The following is an 18,382-nucleotide window of genomic DNA, read 5'->3' as shown; positions in this document are numbered from 1 at the left end:
CTGTGAGTTATCAATCTCTGCTCCCCATTTTTCTCCACTACAATAAGCATCCTCCCTTCACTTTTGTACTCAGCTCCTCCCATCCTCATCTCTGCTCCATCTCCACAGCTCCTTCTCACTGCTGCTGATGCCCCTCCTCCAGCACAAGACTACATGTTCCCGCTCCCTGCCTTTTGCTGAGCAAAGACTCAGCCTTTCATCAGTAAAATCTACTCATGCAATGCTTTCTTTGCACAAGCACTGATGCAATACTTCAAACAGCCTCTAATCACAACATCACCTCAGCTCACTTTACCTGTTTGTGTGAGATTCCAATGCAGCTCCCCATCTTGTATTCCATGTCCTCCTCTGGTGAAGTGACTCTGGCGCTACACGGCTTGCAGAGCACCTTTCTGCAGAACTGCATCGTTATCAGTCAGACTCAGCATTGCCAAAGCAGGCAAATCTTTGCAGAAGCTACAGTGTGTGCACGCCTCAGTCTGTACGAGTGTGCCTCAGTGACTAAGAACTCTGCATTGCATTGCCTGGGGTCTTCTCTGGCCATATATTTTCAAGCCATTGTCATATAAAATCCAACCTAATTAATGAATGTGAAAAAAAGCCACGCTCTCTAGCCTCAAGTGCAGCTCAGCTTGACATCTCGGTACAAGAGAGCAGACTGATGCTCCGTTTTGGAGGGGAAAAAAAGCTTGAGAGATAGAGAGAGGAAGAGATGGGAGGCTGCATAAAGTGTGCCTGTCACTTTAAAAGACCCAAGAGATGACAAGGATGATGGTGTTACATCGTCATGATGAGTGTGCGATGATACCAGTGTGTTCAACTGGATAAATCTGACTACTCAGGCAAACCAGAGCAACAGGAAGAGATACAGCTGAGTATAATGAATGAATTTCTTTTTTCTGTGTAACCTTTTAATAAGCAAAACATATTTGTACAATAACAGAATGGTGAAAATATATTTTTACAATGTTTCTGAACATTACAGAAAGACTATACCTGTAGAGGTAATAAAGAATGATATAAGAAGAAACTCTGTAGCACTATCTGAAGCAAAGCTTTAAAAGTATATAATTATAAACAAGCTAAAGCTTATAAGGCTCATTTACCCTCAATCCAAAATTGTGGTTTACAGTATTGCTTCATGGTGAACCTACCACATTAGTTCCCAGCCTTTAAACCCACTGAGATCTGAGACACCTGCTACAAACATGAACAAGTAAGAATATGTCACGTAAGGTTTTAATGGATAAATTTCTGGTATTACAGCAAAAAAAATGTTTACAAAAAAAAATGTATATATATATATATATAAAATAGACACAAAAATTAAATTTAACCCCCTACAAAAAAGTGTTTGGATCAAATGGGGTCCTGTAGAACGAGCAGCCAAGATGACAGCATGATGCAATGGTCCATCACTCATTCTGTGTCTGGAGGCTGAATTATTGTGTCTTTGATGTCAAAGGCATCTATGAGCTCCTGGAAAAAAAACAAAGGACTATGAAATTATAATAAGACACATAAAATAACATTTTTCTGGATTAATATTCTTTATTTTCTCACCCTCCATGTCTTCTGGCTTATTGAGATGATGCACTGTTGGCGGCTGGATGAACCTGCAGCGTCCACATCCCCTTCTTCTACAGGCTCTGCCACATAAAAATTCACAATTCCAGAAAAACCTCATGACGCTGTTTTTGTTTTTAACCCTGAATCACACTGATACAACAAATTTTTAAGATGTTCTCACTTATACAAGGAAGCTTGTCTTCATCCAGATACATCCGAGCCAAACCATCCTGTAACAGAAACACTGTTGTCATACCTGCTTACAATCACTAGAGGGAGCATGAGCTCGACTTAAAACTTCACCACATCCCTCACCCTGATTAGAAAAGACGTGTGGAAAATGTTCTCCACCGTTCGAGAGAACGAGTTGGGGTCGATGACGAACTCATAATATGAGATGGGGGATGAGGCTGCAAAACAGACACGTGTGAGTAATCAATACTTTACACAATGATGCAGCAAAAAAGGTGCCAGTGAGCTTGGCTTTAAACTCACAATCATCGTCGTAATAGCTCTTCAAATATCCCAGGATTCTTTCAACCTCTTTCTCTGTTGCCTCTTGGTGGGATTCTTCCATTTTCTTCAGCTGACAGGAAACATTAACATGATGCAGTAAATATGATGGACAGCAAAAGCCTCTCAGTCTGATCATGTGGAAACATGACATTCAAGAGTACCCTCTTAATTCCTCAGCATTCATAGAGATATACCCACAACTGTTAGCAAAGACATATTGGTACCCACACAGATAACTACAGTCACAGGAGTGTATGTTAAGCTACCTGAGTTGGCATTATTCTTTTGGCTTCCTTGCTGGGTGCTTTCCTCTGCCGCTCAATCCTCTGCTTTGGAGGAGGTGGCTCTGCATGGAAAGATCCCATCCTGTTACAAAAACCAGAGGAAAGTTGGAGAAAAAATAACAAAAAAATGGCTACAAATTGAATGATGTTTGCATGATGTGCACATTAATAATCAATAAATGATTCATTTAATATACATAATGTGAAAACCCAAGTAAATTTGATCCTCTTTCAAACCAATAGATAAACATGTATGCAAATTAAATCTGCTCTTCCAATCATTAACAAAAATATCATTAGATTAACTTTCTTCAAGAGAAATTAGCTTTCTCTCAGAGGCTACTGATGACTCATTAGCAGGAAAAACAGCATTTTACTATATCAAGTCAAAGAAATTAAGTTGCTGCCACAGCAAACAGTGCTGCAGCATGCTTTCAAGCAGTAATAGCCCAGCTGCCATTGACCACAACTTGCTGACCATTCTTCCTGGCAAAAATCCTCTCAGTTGCAGGAGATTTGAGGATTTTCTTGCATGTGCTGCCTGTTTATAACCTCACATCACAAAAGGATTCAAATTTGAATTTTGGCTCAACCAATTTACTGACTGACAAAAACGGTGCAGCAGTTTGGTTTTAATGTTTTGTTTAATAGTTTTTGACAGCAAAGGTCTTTTTTTATGCATAAGTTGTCAGATAAAAAATTGTTCTGGGCAATATCGATATTTTTAAATATATCGAGACTTTGTCACACGCGATATAGGATGAGGGAATATTGTTTATGTTGAGATAGCTTATTTTTTGCATTTTACACAAGTGTATTTTTGCTATGGTCATTGATTTTTCATTAACTTTGTTTCAAGAGCATAAACTCTCAGATCTATGAAAACGTTCATAAGGCTGACGTCCCCTGTGGCTCATCAACATCTCATCAACTATGTGTTTTCACGTAAATTAGCGCTATTAACGCCTTCCTGGAAAAACCACAACCCACTTCAGATCTAACTTCCAGCTCTGGTCTCTGTTGTAGGTTTTTACTGCGTGCCTCAATGAGTGAAGGACATTATATTTTTTACGATATATAATCTCCATCAGCGTTTTCAGATCTCTGACAGCGACGTGATATTACACAACAGCTGATCGATCAGAGTGAATAGAAAGTTTCACTAATCTGTAAAGTCAAATAAAAGAGTTCCAGTTGTAAAACCTCTGAGTTACAAACTGTCTTGTTTTATTCTATGAAGTCTATGAAGCCTCAGTACCTGATTTGAACAACAAAAGGTCAGTAAGTGAGGTTATTAAATGTGGTAGAGGGAGGGGGGACTGCAGGAGAAACTGAAAATCCTAGTAATTCCAGTATTAATATAATATTCAGCTACTTTAATTTCAGTCAACTGTTTTAATGCACATGTGATCCTTAATAAAAGTGTATTAAACACTCAAGGCTGTAAATTGCTGTCTGTCTCTTTGGTTACTTGACAAAAAATGATATCAAGATATATATTGTGATTCAGGTAAAAAAAAAATTGAGATACGAAATTTTGGCCCTAAAAGAAAACGTCAAACATTAGCTGCAAGAGGTTTGACCAAGTCAGGCACCACTTCCCACTCCGTTTGGAAGTTCCAATCTTTGGCAGCTGATTACAAAGCCCTGATTCTTATAGCTGTAAAAGCAGGGGAGGTTATCATGTCTGTTTTGTCTATATAACTGCCAAGCAAAAACCATGGGACTTAAATCACAGTTGAAACATAACATTTTCTGGTACTCACATGTAGTGGAAAGAAGGTGCAGCCCTGAAACAGCACTCTGTTCGCCTTGCCAATCTGTGCCAGGCATCTCTGGGTAAATAGCCATCAGAGCCACCTCCATTCTGCCCACCATTCCCATCTTCTAATCGGTTGAGGCCCATGAAGGATAACTAGTAAGAAGGCAAAGACACTTACACATAACCACTGCAATGTTTACTACAATAAAAACGCACGTATTCAGGTTTTCAACCTACAAGCCTTATTACATTTTAATAAGCTGTTTACATAGCAATTACATTTGATCCTTTAATGGTACCTTTAACATCCTGTTAGTTTTTTTTTTTAATAAACCAAATAAGTGCTCTAGCAAACAGGTGTATGTGTCTTCACTGTTTCCACCAATAACAGTCTGATTCAGATGCAGCTAGTCATTGAAATGAGCAAAAAATACTCTAACAATCAATGCCAAAAGTTTTATTATATATATTTTTAAAACATTTAAGAGTTTGCATTCATTTCTATTGCTTTTTTCTGGAAAGAAACCACTCTACACTCTTGTTTCAATTCTGTTTTGACCTTCTTTTTGTTGTTAACAATATGCATGGCACTTACATCTGCAGTTGTATCAAAACAGAAAAAGTGACTGTCTGGACACTCAGAAGTACACTACATCCTTACACTGCCCAACATTCCCAAGTAGTGAATGTTTTATTCACCGATACTGTTGACAATTGGGCATTACAGCTGTGCACCGTACTATAAACATACTCACAAGATGCTCAGCAAAAGCAGCAGGATCAAATGAGTTGCCCTCAGAAAACATCTGGCTGGCTTTCTCCTTTCCGAGGTCTGTAGCCACAACCAGGAGCTGGGCATCAAGAGCTGCTTCTCTCGCCTGCCGAACTGGGAGGGGTCAGATACAAATGTTTTATCTCACAACAAGGATAAAGACATGTAATACGGGTATAAAGTGTTATTCTGATCATTACAATCACTTTTAAATGTTGATTTACAGTATAATTAATCCACATGTCTTAACTATGTGAAGAAGCCAGAGTACCAAAGTTAAACATAACTAAAGATGAGGTGCTGACAAATATTGTTACTCATAAATCCAATGCTTAATTTCCCTTTTATGTTTACTGAATGCAAATAACCTGCAGTTTATAACACTAATCTACCTAGTTACATCACACCTACCATCTTTAAAAAGTTTGTTTGCCTCTTCTAAAACCTCTGTGAGCTTGTTGTTGGATGGACTCAGCATATCTTCTCTATTCTCTGAAAAGGAAAAAGGACAAAGAGGGGGTGAATGAACTATCTGTTGGGAAATAAATGACTAAAGGCGTCTTTCAGTTACTACTCACGTTGTACTGAGTTTATGAGGTCTCTGTATTTGCTCCGTATTTCTCTTCTGAGGCTCAGGTCATTGTCATCGTCGTCATCTTGTTGACTAGCTTGGTTCAAGTCAGAGTCGTCAGCTCCATCATTCTGATGCTGCTCGGATCTCCTCCGGCCAGAAGTACCATTCTGCCGGGAAGCCTCCTCGTCACCGCCGCTTCTGGCCTTCTTCATCTTCAGTCTGTTTGTGGATGAGCTTTGTGTTACAATAAAAGATCGCTTAAAAGCTGAATGTTGATCACTGCAAGATGTGTATGCGGGAAAAGTTATGACTAACTAAATAATAACAATGGAGACGATCTGACTGCTGGTAGAAACGTCAAGATCCTCGTTGTTATTTGGCAAGATGTAAACATAGCATTGCTAGTGCGCCGGTTTTCTTAAAATTTCAATAAATTCAACAGAAAAAAAATCCAAATATAAATATACTATTCTAACACAACACAAAGTAGACCAATTCATGTGCGATAAACTATAAATGAGACTCACATGTGTGGGGCTCCGGGCGTGCGAAACCAGAGCTAACGTTGTGACCAGGTTGCTATTTGAAAACGGTTGCTACCCAAAACTAACTTTAGTTGTTCAGTTGCCTCTAATGTAGACACCAACGTTTACAGCCACAACGCAGATATAGAGAGCAAAAAAATCCAATAAACAAACTTCAAAGCATTTGCAAATAATCAAACCAAAGAAAAAGTTCCCGCTTCCGGGTTAGACAGGAACTGAAACTGACTAAGCGTCAAGCGAAAAGACTGTAAAAGGTCATTCTGCAAAGCGAGGCAAATATCGGTTATTTTTAAATATATATATATATAGAATCATATTAAGTTATAGATTAATTATTTTTATTAGAATTATATAAGTAAACATAGAATGTGTTCTTTTGTGATATTTTATTTACTCATCAAATATTAATTAGCATACAAATATTGGTGCAACCGAGGAAGTAACTAAACAGGTTACCATCTTGGTTCAGTAGTTTGCATCTTTGGTGCTAATGTTGATAGCTAGCAAAAGCAGTAAAGTTAACTCGACAAAGATGCAAAGATGACAAACTCATTACACGGTCTTCGTGGTTTAAATTTAACTCATAAAAAACGTTCTCTTTATTACTCTAACGTTCTACAAAGGGAAAAAGAAACAAGTTTTTTGGTTTTGTTTTTTTCCCCCCATTATTTTATTGAATTCTTACAACATACAGATTGAGTAAAAAAGAAAAAAAAAAAAAAAAGGAACAAAGAACAACAACAAAACGCCAGGGATTTTACATAAAAAGTAACAGTGACAAGCAAGTACAACTTAGAAAAATATTGACATTGAACATTAAACATTGAATTTTGAACATAGGGATACTGTTTTCAGGGCTTTTCTATTGTCGGAGGAGGTCAAGGGGCGGATATATAGCTCCACTTCTTTTAGAAAACAGCAGTAGAGGTTGTTGCGAATATAGTGGTCTGGTCCAGACCATGGTCCGGACCATTGTCATGAGTGGTCCCTGCCACTAGGTGGCAACTAAATCAGTGCTGTGGTCCTTAGACTAGATTTGATTCAGTCGATAATTTTAATGTCCCAACCGCCACCCATGGATTACTCAGCTTTTTAAAAAATAATTACCATGTTTAATATTTCATTTTAGATGGTTCAAACCCATTTGCATTCCTTATCTGCTAGGCTGCACTTATGTTTTCTGGAACTAATTGACTGTGATTTAGGCCTATTATTTATTATGATTTTATTTTGTTTTAGTCATAGCAGTTTAGTCACCTGTTGTTTTTAAATGGATAAACTGACTATGTGTTCTTTCTGCCACTTGTGGGTGATTAAATGTGTTTCCTTGACTTTGGGTCGTACAGGCAATTCTGGAATAGTACACAAAGCAGCAATGGTATATGATAATAATAATAATATACACATATACATTTTTCCTATATATTTGTATGTTCAATGTATGCAAAGATACATAACTGCAATGTGATGGGTGTGTGGAAAAGGTGACAGATAGAATTAGACCAGGTGTGTAATAGTAGCTCTGACACAGGCAGAGGAGTTGCAAAGTCTGATTGCAGAAGGTAGGAAGGAAGACTGGGCCTTATCACTGAGAAAAGTTTAGAATCTGCTGTTTGTCTGATGTGTCGATCATAATTATGGAATATCTTAGATTTAAACAATGTATTAATCAATTTTAAAAAATGAAGTGCTCCGACTGCAATTTTTGTTAAACTTGGTTTCAGAAGAGAGTATTGCAAACCATTGTGTAAGACAATAAGCAGTGGTACAGGAATGGTTTGCAAACCTTAATGAATTCTATTTTAGGAAAATAAAAATAAATTTAGCGGAAAAATGTTGATAAAAAATATTCCATTTATGTCCAGAAAGTCCATTATAAAGATAACGCCTTTTTCATATCAATTCTGTCAAAATATTGGATTCCTATTAATGGTTATCACTCTATTATTCTCTAAAGTGAAAGCATGGGGAGAAAAGTTGTGTGAAAATTTGTTTAAAAAAAAAAAAAAAAAAAAAAAAAACCTTTTAACAAATTCATTTTAATGGTACATACCAGTGACTCAAAATCTAATGTTCTAATACTTCATTTTTCATACTATTTTACCAAATGTCTTTTTTTTTTATTTATGATGAATTTTGTTCTTCCATAAAAAATGTGAAAAAAAAGAAAAGAAAAATAATAATAAAGTTAGCCTATATTGGTATCTGAAATGTATAGTATGTACCACAGATTTAAATGTCTCCTAGTGGCAGAGACCACTCATTACAGTGGTCCGGACCACTTTAGCATTTATCGTAAACATAAAACAGCAGATACCTCGCCACAGGTGACTGGTGTGTTCGCTGGACCAGAAAAGGTGAGAGACTGTTTCTGGATGAACATTGCAGAAGGAGCAGGCGATATCAATGTTCTTTTTATACCTAATCAGAAATTATTTCACTGGGTAACAGCGATGGACGATTTTAAAATAAACTTCTTTCACTTTAATAACTAGTAAGTATTTATTGGGGAGAGTCCATGTTTTGTTCCAGCATGTGAGACAGATACAGAGTCAGCTTGGAATAAACAATGAATAAGTTTATTATTTTTAGAAGAGCCAGATCGAAAACATAATTTGCCAACAGATGTGTAAAGTGGATCAAGAGAAGGTAACAGAGCGTCAGAGAGTAAAAAAATTTGGGCTTATAGGAATCTTAAAATGGCGAAGAAATTCTTGGTATGGTTGCCTTTTGAATTAAAGAGTTGACTTACCAACACAATATTATTCCTAAACCAGTCGTCAAAAAATAAAGATTTGTTTTTGTAGCAGATATCTTTGTTGTTCCAGGTAAAGTATCTAGGCTATTTGGAGAAAAGTTATGTTTAAAAATAAGAGACCAGGCCAAAAGGGCTTGTTTGTGGAAATTAGATAAAGCGACAGGAATTCGGTCAATATTATAGTTACATAGCAGAACAAATTTAAGGCCACCTATCTTAGAGAAAACATGATGGGGAATGAAGTTCCAAACTGAGGTAGGGTTTTGGGGGCATTTTTTAATCCAATTAATTTTGGATGTCTTGTTGATAGTTGTAAAGTCAAGAAAATTAAGACCACCTTTATTGTAGTTGTTCATCAAGACAGATTTTTTTATGTAATCGGTTTTATTCTTCCAAACGAAGTTGCATAGCAGCGGATTAATGTTTCTACAAGTTCTTTTATCAACCTCCAATGAAGTGGCTGCATAAGTAATTCTAGATATTTCCACTGCTTTAGAGAGCGGAAAGAGAAGTTGCAGCATTTTTTAAGAACGTCGACTAATCGATTTAAAAAAAAACTACAAAAACATTAAAGCGGCGCGGTTGATATACGTCATCAGTCCGCCGCGAGGTCTCCAGAAGATAGCGTGAAACAGCGCCGCTTGCTGTTTAAAAATTCGCTTTACTATTTCCATGGTAACCAGATTTCTATTTAGGCTGAAGAACATAAGTTAGCGACTTATTGTTTATTTGCCTGTGTTTATTAAGTGATATATATATTTAAACACACACACACACACGCACACACACACAAACATTGTGTGCATTCAGATTTAGTGGGACATCTTTTAGCTCTTAATAGTATAAACTATTCAAGCATTTAACTTTTTTCTCATATTTGTGTAGGCTTAAAAAAAAGCTGCCATGAATGTTCATAGGAAAAATCTCCCTCCCCCGTCAGTAACAGCTGAGATAGGGACAGACAATATGCCATCGATCGCTGATCGTCTGAAACGTCACAGCTAATCCCTTCCCGACCTCTCCGTGCTAGGCAGACTGTTTGTAGAGGAGTTTGGGGTCAGTAGCACTCTAGCACGTGAGCATGTCATCAGAATAAATTAACGTTTATGATGGGGGAGCTGAGATCCAGTTCAACTGCTTGCCATTTGGATCTTAACAACTTTGAGGCGTCCGGAGCAGAGAGGAGACGCTACGTTGAGTCCTGTGTCCAACTCGGTGTTAAACCAGTTCAAGTTTTAATTAAATCGCTGAACAAGTTAATTGCGGAGCAGCATGACGCGTCTTTTGGGGTGATGAGAGTCATGCATGAATCGTATGAAAAAGAAAGATCGAGGCATCTGCAAATGTACCACGAGGAACCGGAGAGGATTATCCAGGTGGCAGAGAGCAGGCGATCCGACTGCAAATCAGCCTCAGAGTTGGAAGGGTTGCCAGGCAAAAAAACGAAGGATCAGTCATCAGACAGACAAACAGGACCCATCCTCTATGCAGATCTGTGCTTGAAAGGAAAATCTGGAAGCAGGTCCACTCTTGCAGATAAGAGAGACCCAGACAGGAGCACGGTCAGCAGCTTTAGTCTGGGAGACTTCAGACACTCTCCTGCTACTGAGATAAAACTGCAGGAACTCACCAAAGAAATAAACAAGAAGATGTGTGTAACAATACCCGAGAGAGATCGTAAAATAGCGGCTCTCATGCTGGTGAAACATCAGGTGGAGCAGGATCGTCTGAAGCTTTCTCAGCAGGAGGACCAAAGGCGACAGGAGGCACGAAGGCTGGAGGAGGCCCAGCAGGCCCAAGCAGAGAAAAAGCAAAGGAGGAAGCTGAAGCAAAGTATGAGAAGCTGGAACAGAGAACTGGAGGCCCGCAGGAGGCTTAGGGAGCACAAAGAGGAGCTGAAAGCAGGGCAGCTTGAGCAGGAGGTGCTGCTGCAGGAGGACCATTGGAGGAGGCTGAAGGAGGAGGTGGAGGCACAACGCAGACAAAAGATGGAAGTGGCACAGAAGGAGGCAGAGGAGCGCAAACACTACCAGGAGCGGGTGCTGAGAAAGAAAGAGGAGGTGGAAAAAAAGCTGAGGGAGAGGGAACGACAGGTAGCAGTGGAGAAGGAGGAAAGGGCAAGGAGGAGTAAGGTGATGCTGGAAAAGCATGAGCGGAAGAGGCTGCAGGAGGAGAATAGGAGGGAGCTGCTACGTCACATCCTGCTGAAAAAACAGGTGGAGCAGCAGGTCAAAGAAGAGGAGGAACATATGAGGAGCAACTTTGAGAGGAAGTTGCAACATTCCTCTGAGAAACGAGCGCAGGCTGTAGAGGCCCGGCTGAGGGAGCTGCAGGAGCGCTCTGCTCAGGAGGAGGAGCAGATTCAAAGAGCGCAGCTGAAGGCCAAACTGCAAAGCATCCAGCAGCTGACACACAAACAGATCCTGGTTCAACTGAGTCAGCGTCGCATGGAGAGAGCCAGCCTGCACACCACAGCACAGCACAAGAATACAGCTCAGCAGACACGTCTGCACAACAAACGCAGGCAGATCTGCCATCAGAGGCTGAAAGAAAAGATACAGAGAGAGGAGGAGGCCATGATGAAGGTCAGAGAGAACTACATCTCTATGAAGGAGTGGAAGAGGGAGAGGCTGAGAAAGCAACGAGAGCAGATTCAGGAGGAGGCGCAGAGGCTGGCTCGGGCCTCCTATCACATGAGGGAGAAAGTGAGGCAGCAGACACACACTCGAACCTTTGATCAGATGGCTCTGGAGGCTCAGCTGACAGCCTCCATAAACCGCTTGAAACTATGAAAGAGATGCTTATCTTCCATTCCTTGTAAGAGGGAGACTCTGGAGTATAGACACACTCATCCAGTTATTTATTGTAGGATCTGCAAACAGAGAGGTGGATTTAAAAATCTATAAAACAAATACAGAAAAAAAATTCCTTATTTCAGTTTCATAGCAAGTATAAGAATAACTTTCAACTGAGAAACGATACTGCTGGAAAAATGTTGGCACCCAGAGTTAGACAAAGGCCCTGGATGATGTCATGGAGCACTACAGCTGGTTTCACCTGAATTTCTATGGTACTGGAGGATGTTAAAAACATGAGCTGTGATTTAAGAAGCAAAATGACACACTAGTCCTAGTCAATGTGCCTGAGATTTTGTCTGTTTAAAAAAAAAATCTTTGAAGAGCTCTAGGCCCTAAAGCTGGAAACTTATTACCAAATCATTCATACATGCTCATTTGTTTGTTTCAGCTCGTGCTTAGTTTGTATCGGCAGGTTGGTTTTTGTCATTCAGGAAGTTATGAGTCCATTCAGGTTAGGGTTAAACTGAACGCTGACATGGCAGCCAGTAAGGAACCAGTAGAGAGTAAACAAGAGAATAAAAGTTAATGTTCAGTTGATCGCCATGTTACTCATTTTGGAAGTCTGACAAGGGTTACTGTGTCAACCAATTACTATATCTCAATGTAGGTTTTTCTTTCTTTTTTTTTTTAAATTGTTTGACCCTTTTTGCTCATTTCCAGTTTTCATTAGTCCTTCAGTTTTAAACAAGTGTGAATTTAGCTCTAAATCTTGTGATAATATGCAGAGGACAATCAATAACCCGACTGTCATATAATTATGTTTAGTATATAGATAGGTTAGATTTTATTAAAGTAGAACTTGGATATGTTGTATCATGTTTAAGTGAATAAACTTGAACTGTAAAACTTCCTCATTTTAAACTTTTCTGAATGTAAGAGATTTAATGAAACATCCTTCTTCTTACACCAATATTCAGTAATGCCAGGTCGCTGACAACAGACTCGTACTACAGGATTTTGACCATAAAAAAATGAATCACAAATTAATCAAAAGCAGGCACTTGTAAACACAAAACATTTTTTTAATTTCCTCTATCCTATGTTTCATCATCTGTGTACTCTAAAGAAGAAACTTAAAGAGAAGCAGTCATTAAAAGTTACATCCTGGTTCTTACAGAAAGGACTCTGCTGTTTCCATGTGACATATCATGTTACAGACATTTTTGGACATACTCTGCATCCTTGCAGTTGTTTCACTAATGTTTTGTCAGACAGATTGTAAAAAGTCTCACCTTAAAAAAATGTGTAAAACCTTTTTGACCTGGATTTCATATTATCTTTCCAACAGTGTTGAATTATTTGGCTGTTCTTCCTGTTAATCTATCCAGTGACTTGAATTTCATTTAAATTTGGCAAGTCCCTGTAGGACTTTGACAACCAAAGTTACTCCTTTTGTTTGCTTGTAATAGAAACTCAGTAAACTGAGAATATTAGTTTTCTTATTCTCTCTGCCAAATTGAAATCTCTGTGGATACACATACAATACCCAGACTCGAGGGTGAGTTTCACTGAAATCAGAGCACAAGATAAACTTCTTTCTAAGGCACATTTTGTATTCTAAGTATGCCATATTTACGTAGTACATTATTGTAGTAGACAGGCGTTCACAGTGCATGAAACTCCACCAATCCAGTGTTCCCTTCTTAGTCGTCATGCAGTCCAAGGGCCAATACTACTGGAAGCCCCACACCAAGGACAAGAGTGAAGCTTTCCATGAGTCCCAGGTGTTGCTGCTGGTGGGTTTCTGCTCCAGCCTGCTGCTGGAAATCAGCAGAAGTTTGTTCTGTCCTCTTGCTAGTGATCTCTGGTAGGACATGCACTGTGGCCACGTAAAGGAAAGTCCCCGCTGAGAAGAGCATTCCCACACCTGTTGTACTGAGCTGGTTCTGAGAGGAACCTCCAGACTGCAGACACAACACAAGTCGAATCAAATAAAGCAGAATCTGCAACTGGCATTGGAAAATCGCTGGAATATAATGCTACATGGCTGATGTGTGCTCTTACGGCATGTAATATGAAGTAAGAACTGATGGCAATTATAGGTGCAGCAGCTGAAAAGGCCAGCAAATGTCCCTGAATGTACTTCTTTTCCAGGCGCGCGTGCATTAGAAAGGAGACCAAGCCGAAAGCTGCAGGAGCCTAGGAGACAAGAAAGATAGGCAGGTGTCAACATCAGCTCCATTATATCTTGTTAGTGATCCGTAAATATAATATAACACTCTCTCACCTTGTGCAAAATGACAGCAAAAAATACTATGACCTGTACTGTCACTTGGCCTGTCGCCACAGCAGCCCCCAGAGCAAATCCATCAGCTAAATGTAAAAAGAAGCTTCATTAATCATTACAACATATAATTGGTAAGTGATGTCAAATTTCCACTTCCTGTGACTACAGCCTTGATGTCTTCAGTCTATGCTAAAAGTTTAGAAAGATTGAGTCATTTGAAACATACAAGGGTCAAACAGTAAAGCAATCACATGCTAAGTCATATGAGGGCATGAACAACTGTGTTTTGTTGGGAATTTTTCATTCTTGTGACCTGGAATTCCTTGTGCCTCCAGCATACACAAGTTAGTAGAGACATACAAGGGAAGTTTGACTGTATATCATACCTGCAGCATGAATGACCAGCCCCAGTGTGGCTGTGATGTGGACGGTATTTGTTTGTGTTGTTTGATCTGAAAAAATCAGGTGATCAATATAAAATATCATGGAGCGCTCCCATTGCAAACAGAAACTAATGTGAGAATTCAGCCAACTTGCCACGTGTGGAAAAGTAACTAGCGATCTGATCAACAGCAAACATGAAGGTAAACCCAAAAGTTAAAGCCACCCCGATGTAGAACCGAGGTGGAGGACTTCCATCTGTGGAGGCTGCATTTTTGTCACTGGCATTCAGACAGGAAGGCACATCAGAGGAGGAGGATGATGCTGGAAAGGGAAGATGAAAAGACAGGAAGATCTTTTGATCAATTCCATATGAAAGACAAAAAGGATGCATGTATTCAGACCCACAATCCTGCTTTCATCTCCAGGTCGTACATCATCAGTCATTTCAAGGGGCTACAATACAACACTCATTTAAATTAGATTGAGTGGGTTGTATTGCATCTGTTGTCAAGACAACAAAAGGGACTGGTCTGGGGAGAGGTGAGTCTGGTTCATTGAAGTTTTCATGCTGAGCTCACCTCTCCATGAATCCTCCAATAACCCCACACCTTCAGGGATGGTGATGGCAAGTGCTGTCCCACAAAGCAAACCTGCCCCCAGACTGGAGACAAGCTGCAAGCTTTTCTGCAAAGATACACATATTATTATAGCAGATGACTGGGAAACCTCCCTATAACCACCACACCGCCTCCACCCAATATCTTACCAGACAAATTCTCCTGCCAATGAACAAAACTTCAGTAAGATTATTTCATAGGAAGTTATAAAAACGCTTTATGAGGTGAACATCCTTGTGAGGCGGACACAAGTAGAACAGAAACAGCGGACACAGACTGACTTTTGTAAATCTGCCTGCTTGGATTTCTTAATGTAAAAAAAAGAAGAAGAAGAAGAATAAGAAGAAAAAGACTTACCTGAGGAAGTGTGAACAATAGCGGGATGAATCCAAGTAAAAAGGAGCCTACAAACATCGCCACGGATATTAAAGTAATGGTCAACCCCCCGTCCATGGCGACGACTTCTTCCTAACTCAAGTGGTGACTCTGTTTGCAGATATACCTCATTTTAATATTAAATCCAACTGAGAGCCGACAGTCTGTTCTCATCCTGCCGCCAGATTTAATTTGTTTACAAGGCAGACATGAGCGGCAGTCTGCCTTTCCACGTCGCACCTCCGTGTCCCTCCTCCTTCGCACCGCAGCTGTACTTCCCTCTGTCGGACTCCAGAGACTATCTCCCCCCGCCCCCATCCAACCCTTCCCTCCTTCCTCCTTCATCCACTCTTTCTATCCCATATACAACGTCCCTAACATAAATCATTCCACACTTAGACTTAACTCTAACTCTATCGTCTTGTATTGCAAAGTTTACTCCATATCACATAGAGATTAAAGGGGATCCACAATTTACGGACCATATAATTGAACTTTTTCTGAGCAAGTCTGCACTGTGCTTTTTGTTCACCAACTCAGACTCCATTCATACTAAATATGGTCTCTGTGCTGTTTATAGCCAAATTGCATTTGTTGCAGTGCTCTCAGTGGAGGTGCTGCAGTTCATGTATTGTGAAGTTTTAGTTCACATGGCATGGCTGAATGTGTTGCAAACCACCAATATCGCAACCTATAAATCAAAGTGCATAGTGTAAAATAATTTTTTGAGCGTATATTTGGAACACGGCAAAAACAGTCACTATGATCATAATTACAGCATCTCTGTAAATACTAGAACATAATGTGTTATACAGTCAGGGTGCTTGTCTGATCTCTGCAATGTAGCAGCAGGTAAAAGTTACCATTTGATTGTCTAAGTCACCATAAGCTACTGATCACATATTATACATAAAAGGCAAATTCTTAAATAATCAAATATTTAAGTCCACAAACTTCAGTAATATTTAATTTCCTGAAATGCTTTAGATTTTCACAGCTTAATTTTTTTTTACTTAATTCAGATTATAACATTATTACATTGGTAATGCATTCAATTGTCTTAATTTACAGGAAACTAAAGCTATATCCACCTTAAATTCCAGTTCTCTGAGATAGTTTGATGTTCTAAAGCATTCAGGTGTGTTAGCACAATACTAAGGATGGAAGAAATCAGCAATATTGTTAAGAAAAGCAACTAATGGTGCCCCTCTCTGTGAAGGGTTAGCAGGCCAAATCTGAACAATTATGAGTCCATCACACCACAGCAAAAAAGATTATTCACAAGTGGAAAAAGTTTAAGATGGTTACCAGTCTTCACAAAGTGGGCATCCCATCAAGTTTTCTCCAACACCTGACTGTGACATCCTTGAAGAAACTCAAAAAAAAGGGGACCAAAGATAAAAAGCTACATTTCAGACTCTGTAGGCCTCTGTTAGTATGTTAAACGTACAAATTTATAATAACACAATTAGATAAAGACTGAACAAGTATGACATTTAATAAAAAGGTTTAGTAATCCTCTTATGTAAAAAGAACATGACAGCATCGCAAGTTTTGCAAAGTTGTACCTTAAAATAGCAAGTCATTTCGACAGATGAGACCCAAAAACAGAACCAGAATATATATATATATATATATATATATATATATATATATATATATATATATATATATAGCCTATATCAGTACAAACACTGCATACCATCTGCCAAACACACTGATGAGGGGTTGATGATTAGAGCTTGTTCTGCAGCCACGTGACCTGGGCACCTTATGTTGACCATGAACCATTTATAATAAAGTATAGTAGAGTTTAATGTAAAACTATCTTTCTGGAAACTAAAGCTTGGCTGAAACTGGGTCATGCAACAGGACAATAATCCAAAACAAACTAGCAAATCTTCAGCAGAATGGCTGAAAAATAAAAGAACTAAGACCCAAGGTCAACCAATACTTGCAAGACTCAATGAACCGAAGCAGTTCAAGAAAATTAAGAGCATGATTTGAGACAGATAAAAGTTTCAATTTAATGTACAGATAACTTTTGTTTCCAAGGGCCGAGAGCTTGAAGAATGTTCCTAAGTTTGTATTTAGCAGTGTACATGTTATACTTCTTTAATACATTTCGAACCAAAAAACGGGCGTGGGGGAGCCCGCTTGTCCTGGCGGAATGTTCGCGGCTGGATACGTGATGGATTCCTGGGGGGTGTGGGAGGTCATGTGTCTGCTGATACTTTCCGTGGAGGATGCAGAGGATATCTACACATTCGGATTCATGATAACTGGGTTTCGGCTGTTTGGAGCGGGCGGTTTCCTGGTGTGTCGCAAAATTCGGACACTGTCGGCGGCCACCGGCACATAGACATGGTGTGAACCATGTAGGCTACTGTTACATTTTTTTTTTTTTTTTTTTAAATATAGGCTAATTGTAATTTACCACTAAAATAAAGCTAGAAACACTTAGCTGGTCAAAAAAAGAAGGGTGAGAACATTTAATCAAATTCTAAATAAATAAATAAATAAATAAAAGAAAATGGGAGCGGGATGGGATCGGGAGTAATTTTTATCGGGATTGGGACGGGACAGGATTTTTTCTTTTGCTTTGGCCCAGGTTTGGGACGGGACAAGATTTTTTTTTTTTCTGTGGGAGTGGGATGGGACAGGAGTAATAATGCACTCCCGTGTCACCTTCTAGTGGACACCAACTTGGAGAAGTTGTCGGCTCGGCTAGGTGGAAATTGACCCAAAATTCGGAGCCAATGAGACCACTGAAAGACTCAAGGCAGACGAAACATGTTCTAGCCTGAACCAAAACAAATGCTGTTATCTTAATCTGGCTTCCTGTAGTGGCCTTGGATGGCTGGTTATCAAGTTCTCCTGGAAATGTTATGCAGATGGATGCTCTGCCCCCATCCACCCCCCTACCATCTTCTCGGGGTGAGAACTTTTCCTGGATCAGCTCCTAGGGTCGCCCAACTATCATCTGGTAGCAGAGACTGGAGAAAGGAACTGGGATAAAGTTCACAGGCTCACTTAAAACCCACTATGCACACGCACGCACGCACACAAGTAAGCACACTCATGTACACTATTACAGACACACCTCCCCCATGATTTTACTGCCTTGGTTTCATTCATTCA

At 39.4% G+C, this 18,382-nt stretch overlaps 3 protein-coding genes across 5 annotated transcripts; 1 reads left to right on the top strand and 2 right to left on the bottom strand.

The window, feature by feature from the left end:
• Nucleotides 1-889: 889 nt before the first annotated feature.
• On the bottom strand, nt 890-10,530 carry nsmce4a (NSE4 homolog A, SMC5-SMC6 complex component). Of its 3 annotated transcripts, none has more exons than XM_042010531.1 (11): nt 10,446-10,530; nt 5,482-5,696; nt 5,315-5,395; nt 4,887-5,017; nt 4,136-4,284; nt 2,352-2,451; nt 2,065-2,155; nt 1,885-1,979; nt 1,751-1,799; nt 1,564-1,649; nt 890-1,479 (listed from the first exon to the last, which is right to left on the bottom strand). In XM_042010531.1, the coding sequence occupies exons 1-11, from the start codon at nt 10,487-10,489 to the stop codon at nt 1,420-1,422; spliced, it is 1,101 nt and encodes a 366-aa protein (XP_041866465.1). In that variant the 5' UTR covers nt 10,490-10,530; the 3' UTR covers nt 890-1,419. The 3 variants fall into 3 exon arrangements, with proteins under 3 accessions (XP_041866465.1, XP_041866463.1, XP_041866464.1); XM_042010529.1 differs by lacking the exon at nt 10,446-10,530 and adding an exon at nt 6,005-6,256 and having other exon boundaries at nt 5,482-5,711; XM_042010530.1 differs by lacking the exon at nt 10,446-10,530 and adding an exon at nt 6,005-6,256.
• Nucleotides 9,890-11,800, top strand: LOC121655721 (coiled-coil domain-containing protein 177). The gene has a single exon (XM_042010528.1). It carries the CDS (start codon nt 9,890-9,892, stop codon nt 11,570-11,572), a length of 1,683 nt encoding a protein of 560 aa, XP_041866462.1. The 3' UTR covers nt 11,573-11,800.
• An 842-nt stretch (nt 11,801-12,642) lies between these two features.
• Nucleotides 12,643-15,518, bottom strand: LOC121655723 (zinc transporter ZIP9). Its single transcript, XM_042010532.1, has 7 exons — nt 15,224-15,518; nt 14,828-14,933; nt 14,403-14,570; nt 14,252-14,317; nt 13,866-13,951; nt 13,643-13,777; nt 12,643-13,542 (listed from the first exon to the last, which is right to left on the bottom strand). The coding sequence occupies exons 1-7, from the start codon at nt 15,317-15,319 to the stop codon at nt 13,282-13,284; spliced, it is 918 nt and encodes a 305-aa protein (XP_041866466.1). The 5' UTR covers nt 15,320-15,518; the 3' UTR covers nt 12,643-13,281.
• Nucleotides 15,519-18,382: the final 2,864 nt, after the last annotated feature.

This window comes from Melanotaenia boesemani, chromosome 16 (assembly GCF_017639745.1).
Source record: "Melanotaenia boesemani isolate fMelBoe1 chromosome 16, fMelBoe1.pri, whole genome shotgun sequence".
Classification (NCBI taxonomy): Eukaryota; Metazoa; Chordata; class Actinopteri; order Atheriniformes; family Melanotaeniidae; genus Melanotaenia; species Melanotaenia boesemani.
The sequence above is the reverse complement of the archived record's forward strand: the minus strand, read 5'-3'. Positions and strand labels throughout refer to the sequence as shown.

What these genes read in the sequence shown, in the direction of transcription:
- LOC121655723 (XM_042010532.1), bottom strand. Translation starts at nt 15,319, where the DNA reads ATGGACGGGGGGTTGACCATTACTTTAATATCCGTGGCGATGTTTGTA. An exon ending in ATTGGAGGATTCATGGAGAG is followed by an intron (nt 14,571 to 14,827) that starts GTGAGCTCAGCA and finishes TTCCCTTTCCAG; the next exon opens with CATCATCCTCCTCCTCTGAT. An exon ending in GCTGGTCATTCATGCTGCAG is followed by an intron (nt 13,952 to 14,251) that starts GTATGATATACA and finishes TTTTACATTTAG; the next exon opens with CTGATGGATTTGCTCTGGGG.
- nsmce4a (XM_042010531.1), bottom strand. Translation starts at nt 10,489, where the DNA reads ATGTTTCACCAGCATGAGAGCCGCTATTTTACGATCTCTCTCGG. An exon ending in TATTTTACGATCTCTCTCGG is followed by an intron (nt 5,697 to 10,445) that starts GTATTGTTACAC and finishes ATCCACAAACAG; the next exon opens with ACTGAAGATGAAGAAGGCCA. An exon ending in CTGCTTTTGCTGAGCATCTT is followed by an intron (nt 4,285 to 4,886) that starts GTGAGTATGTTT and finishes CCTTCTTACTAG; the next exon opens with TTATCCTTCATGGGCCTCAA.
- LOC121655721 (XM_042010528.1), top strand. Translation starts at nt 9,890, where the DNA reads ATGGGGGAGCTGAGATCCAGTTCAACTGCTTGCCATTTGGATCTTAAC.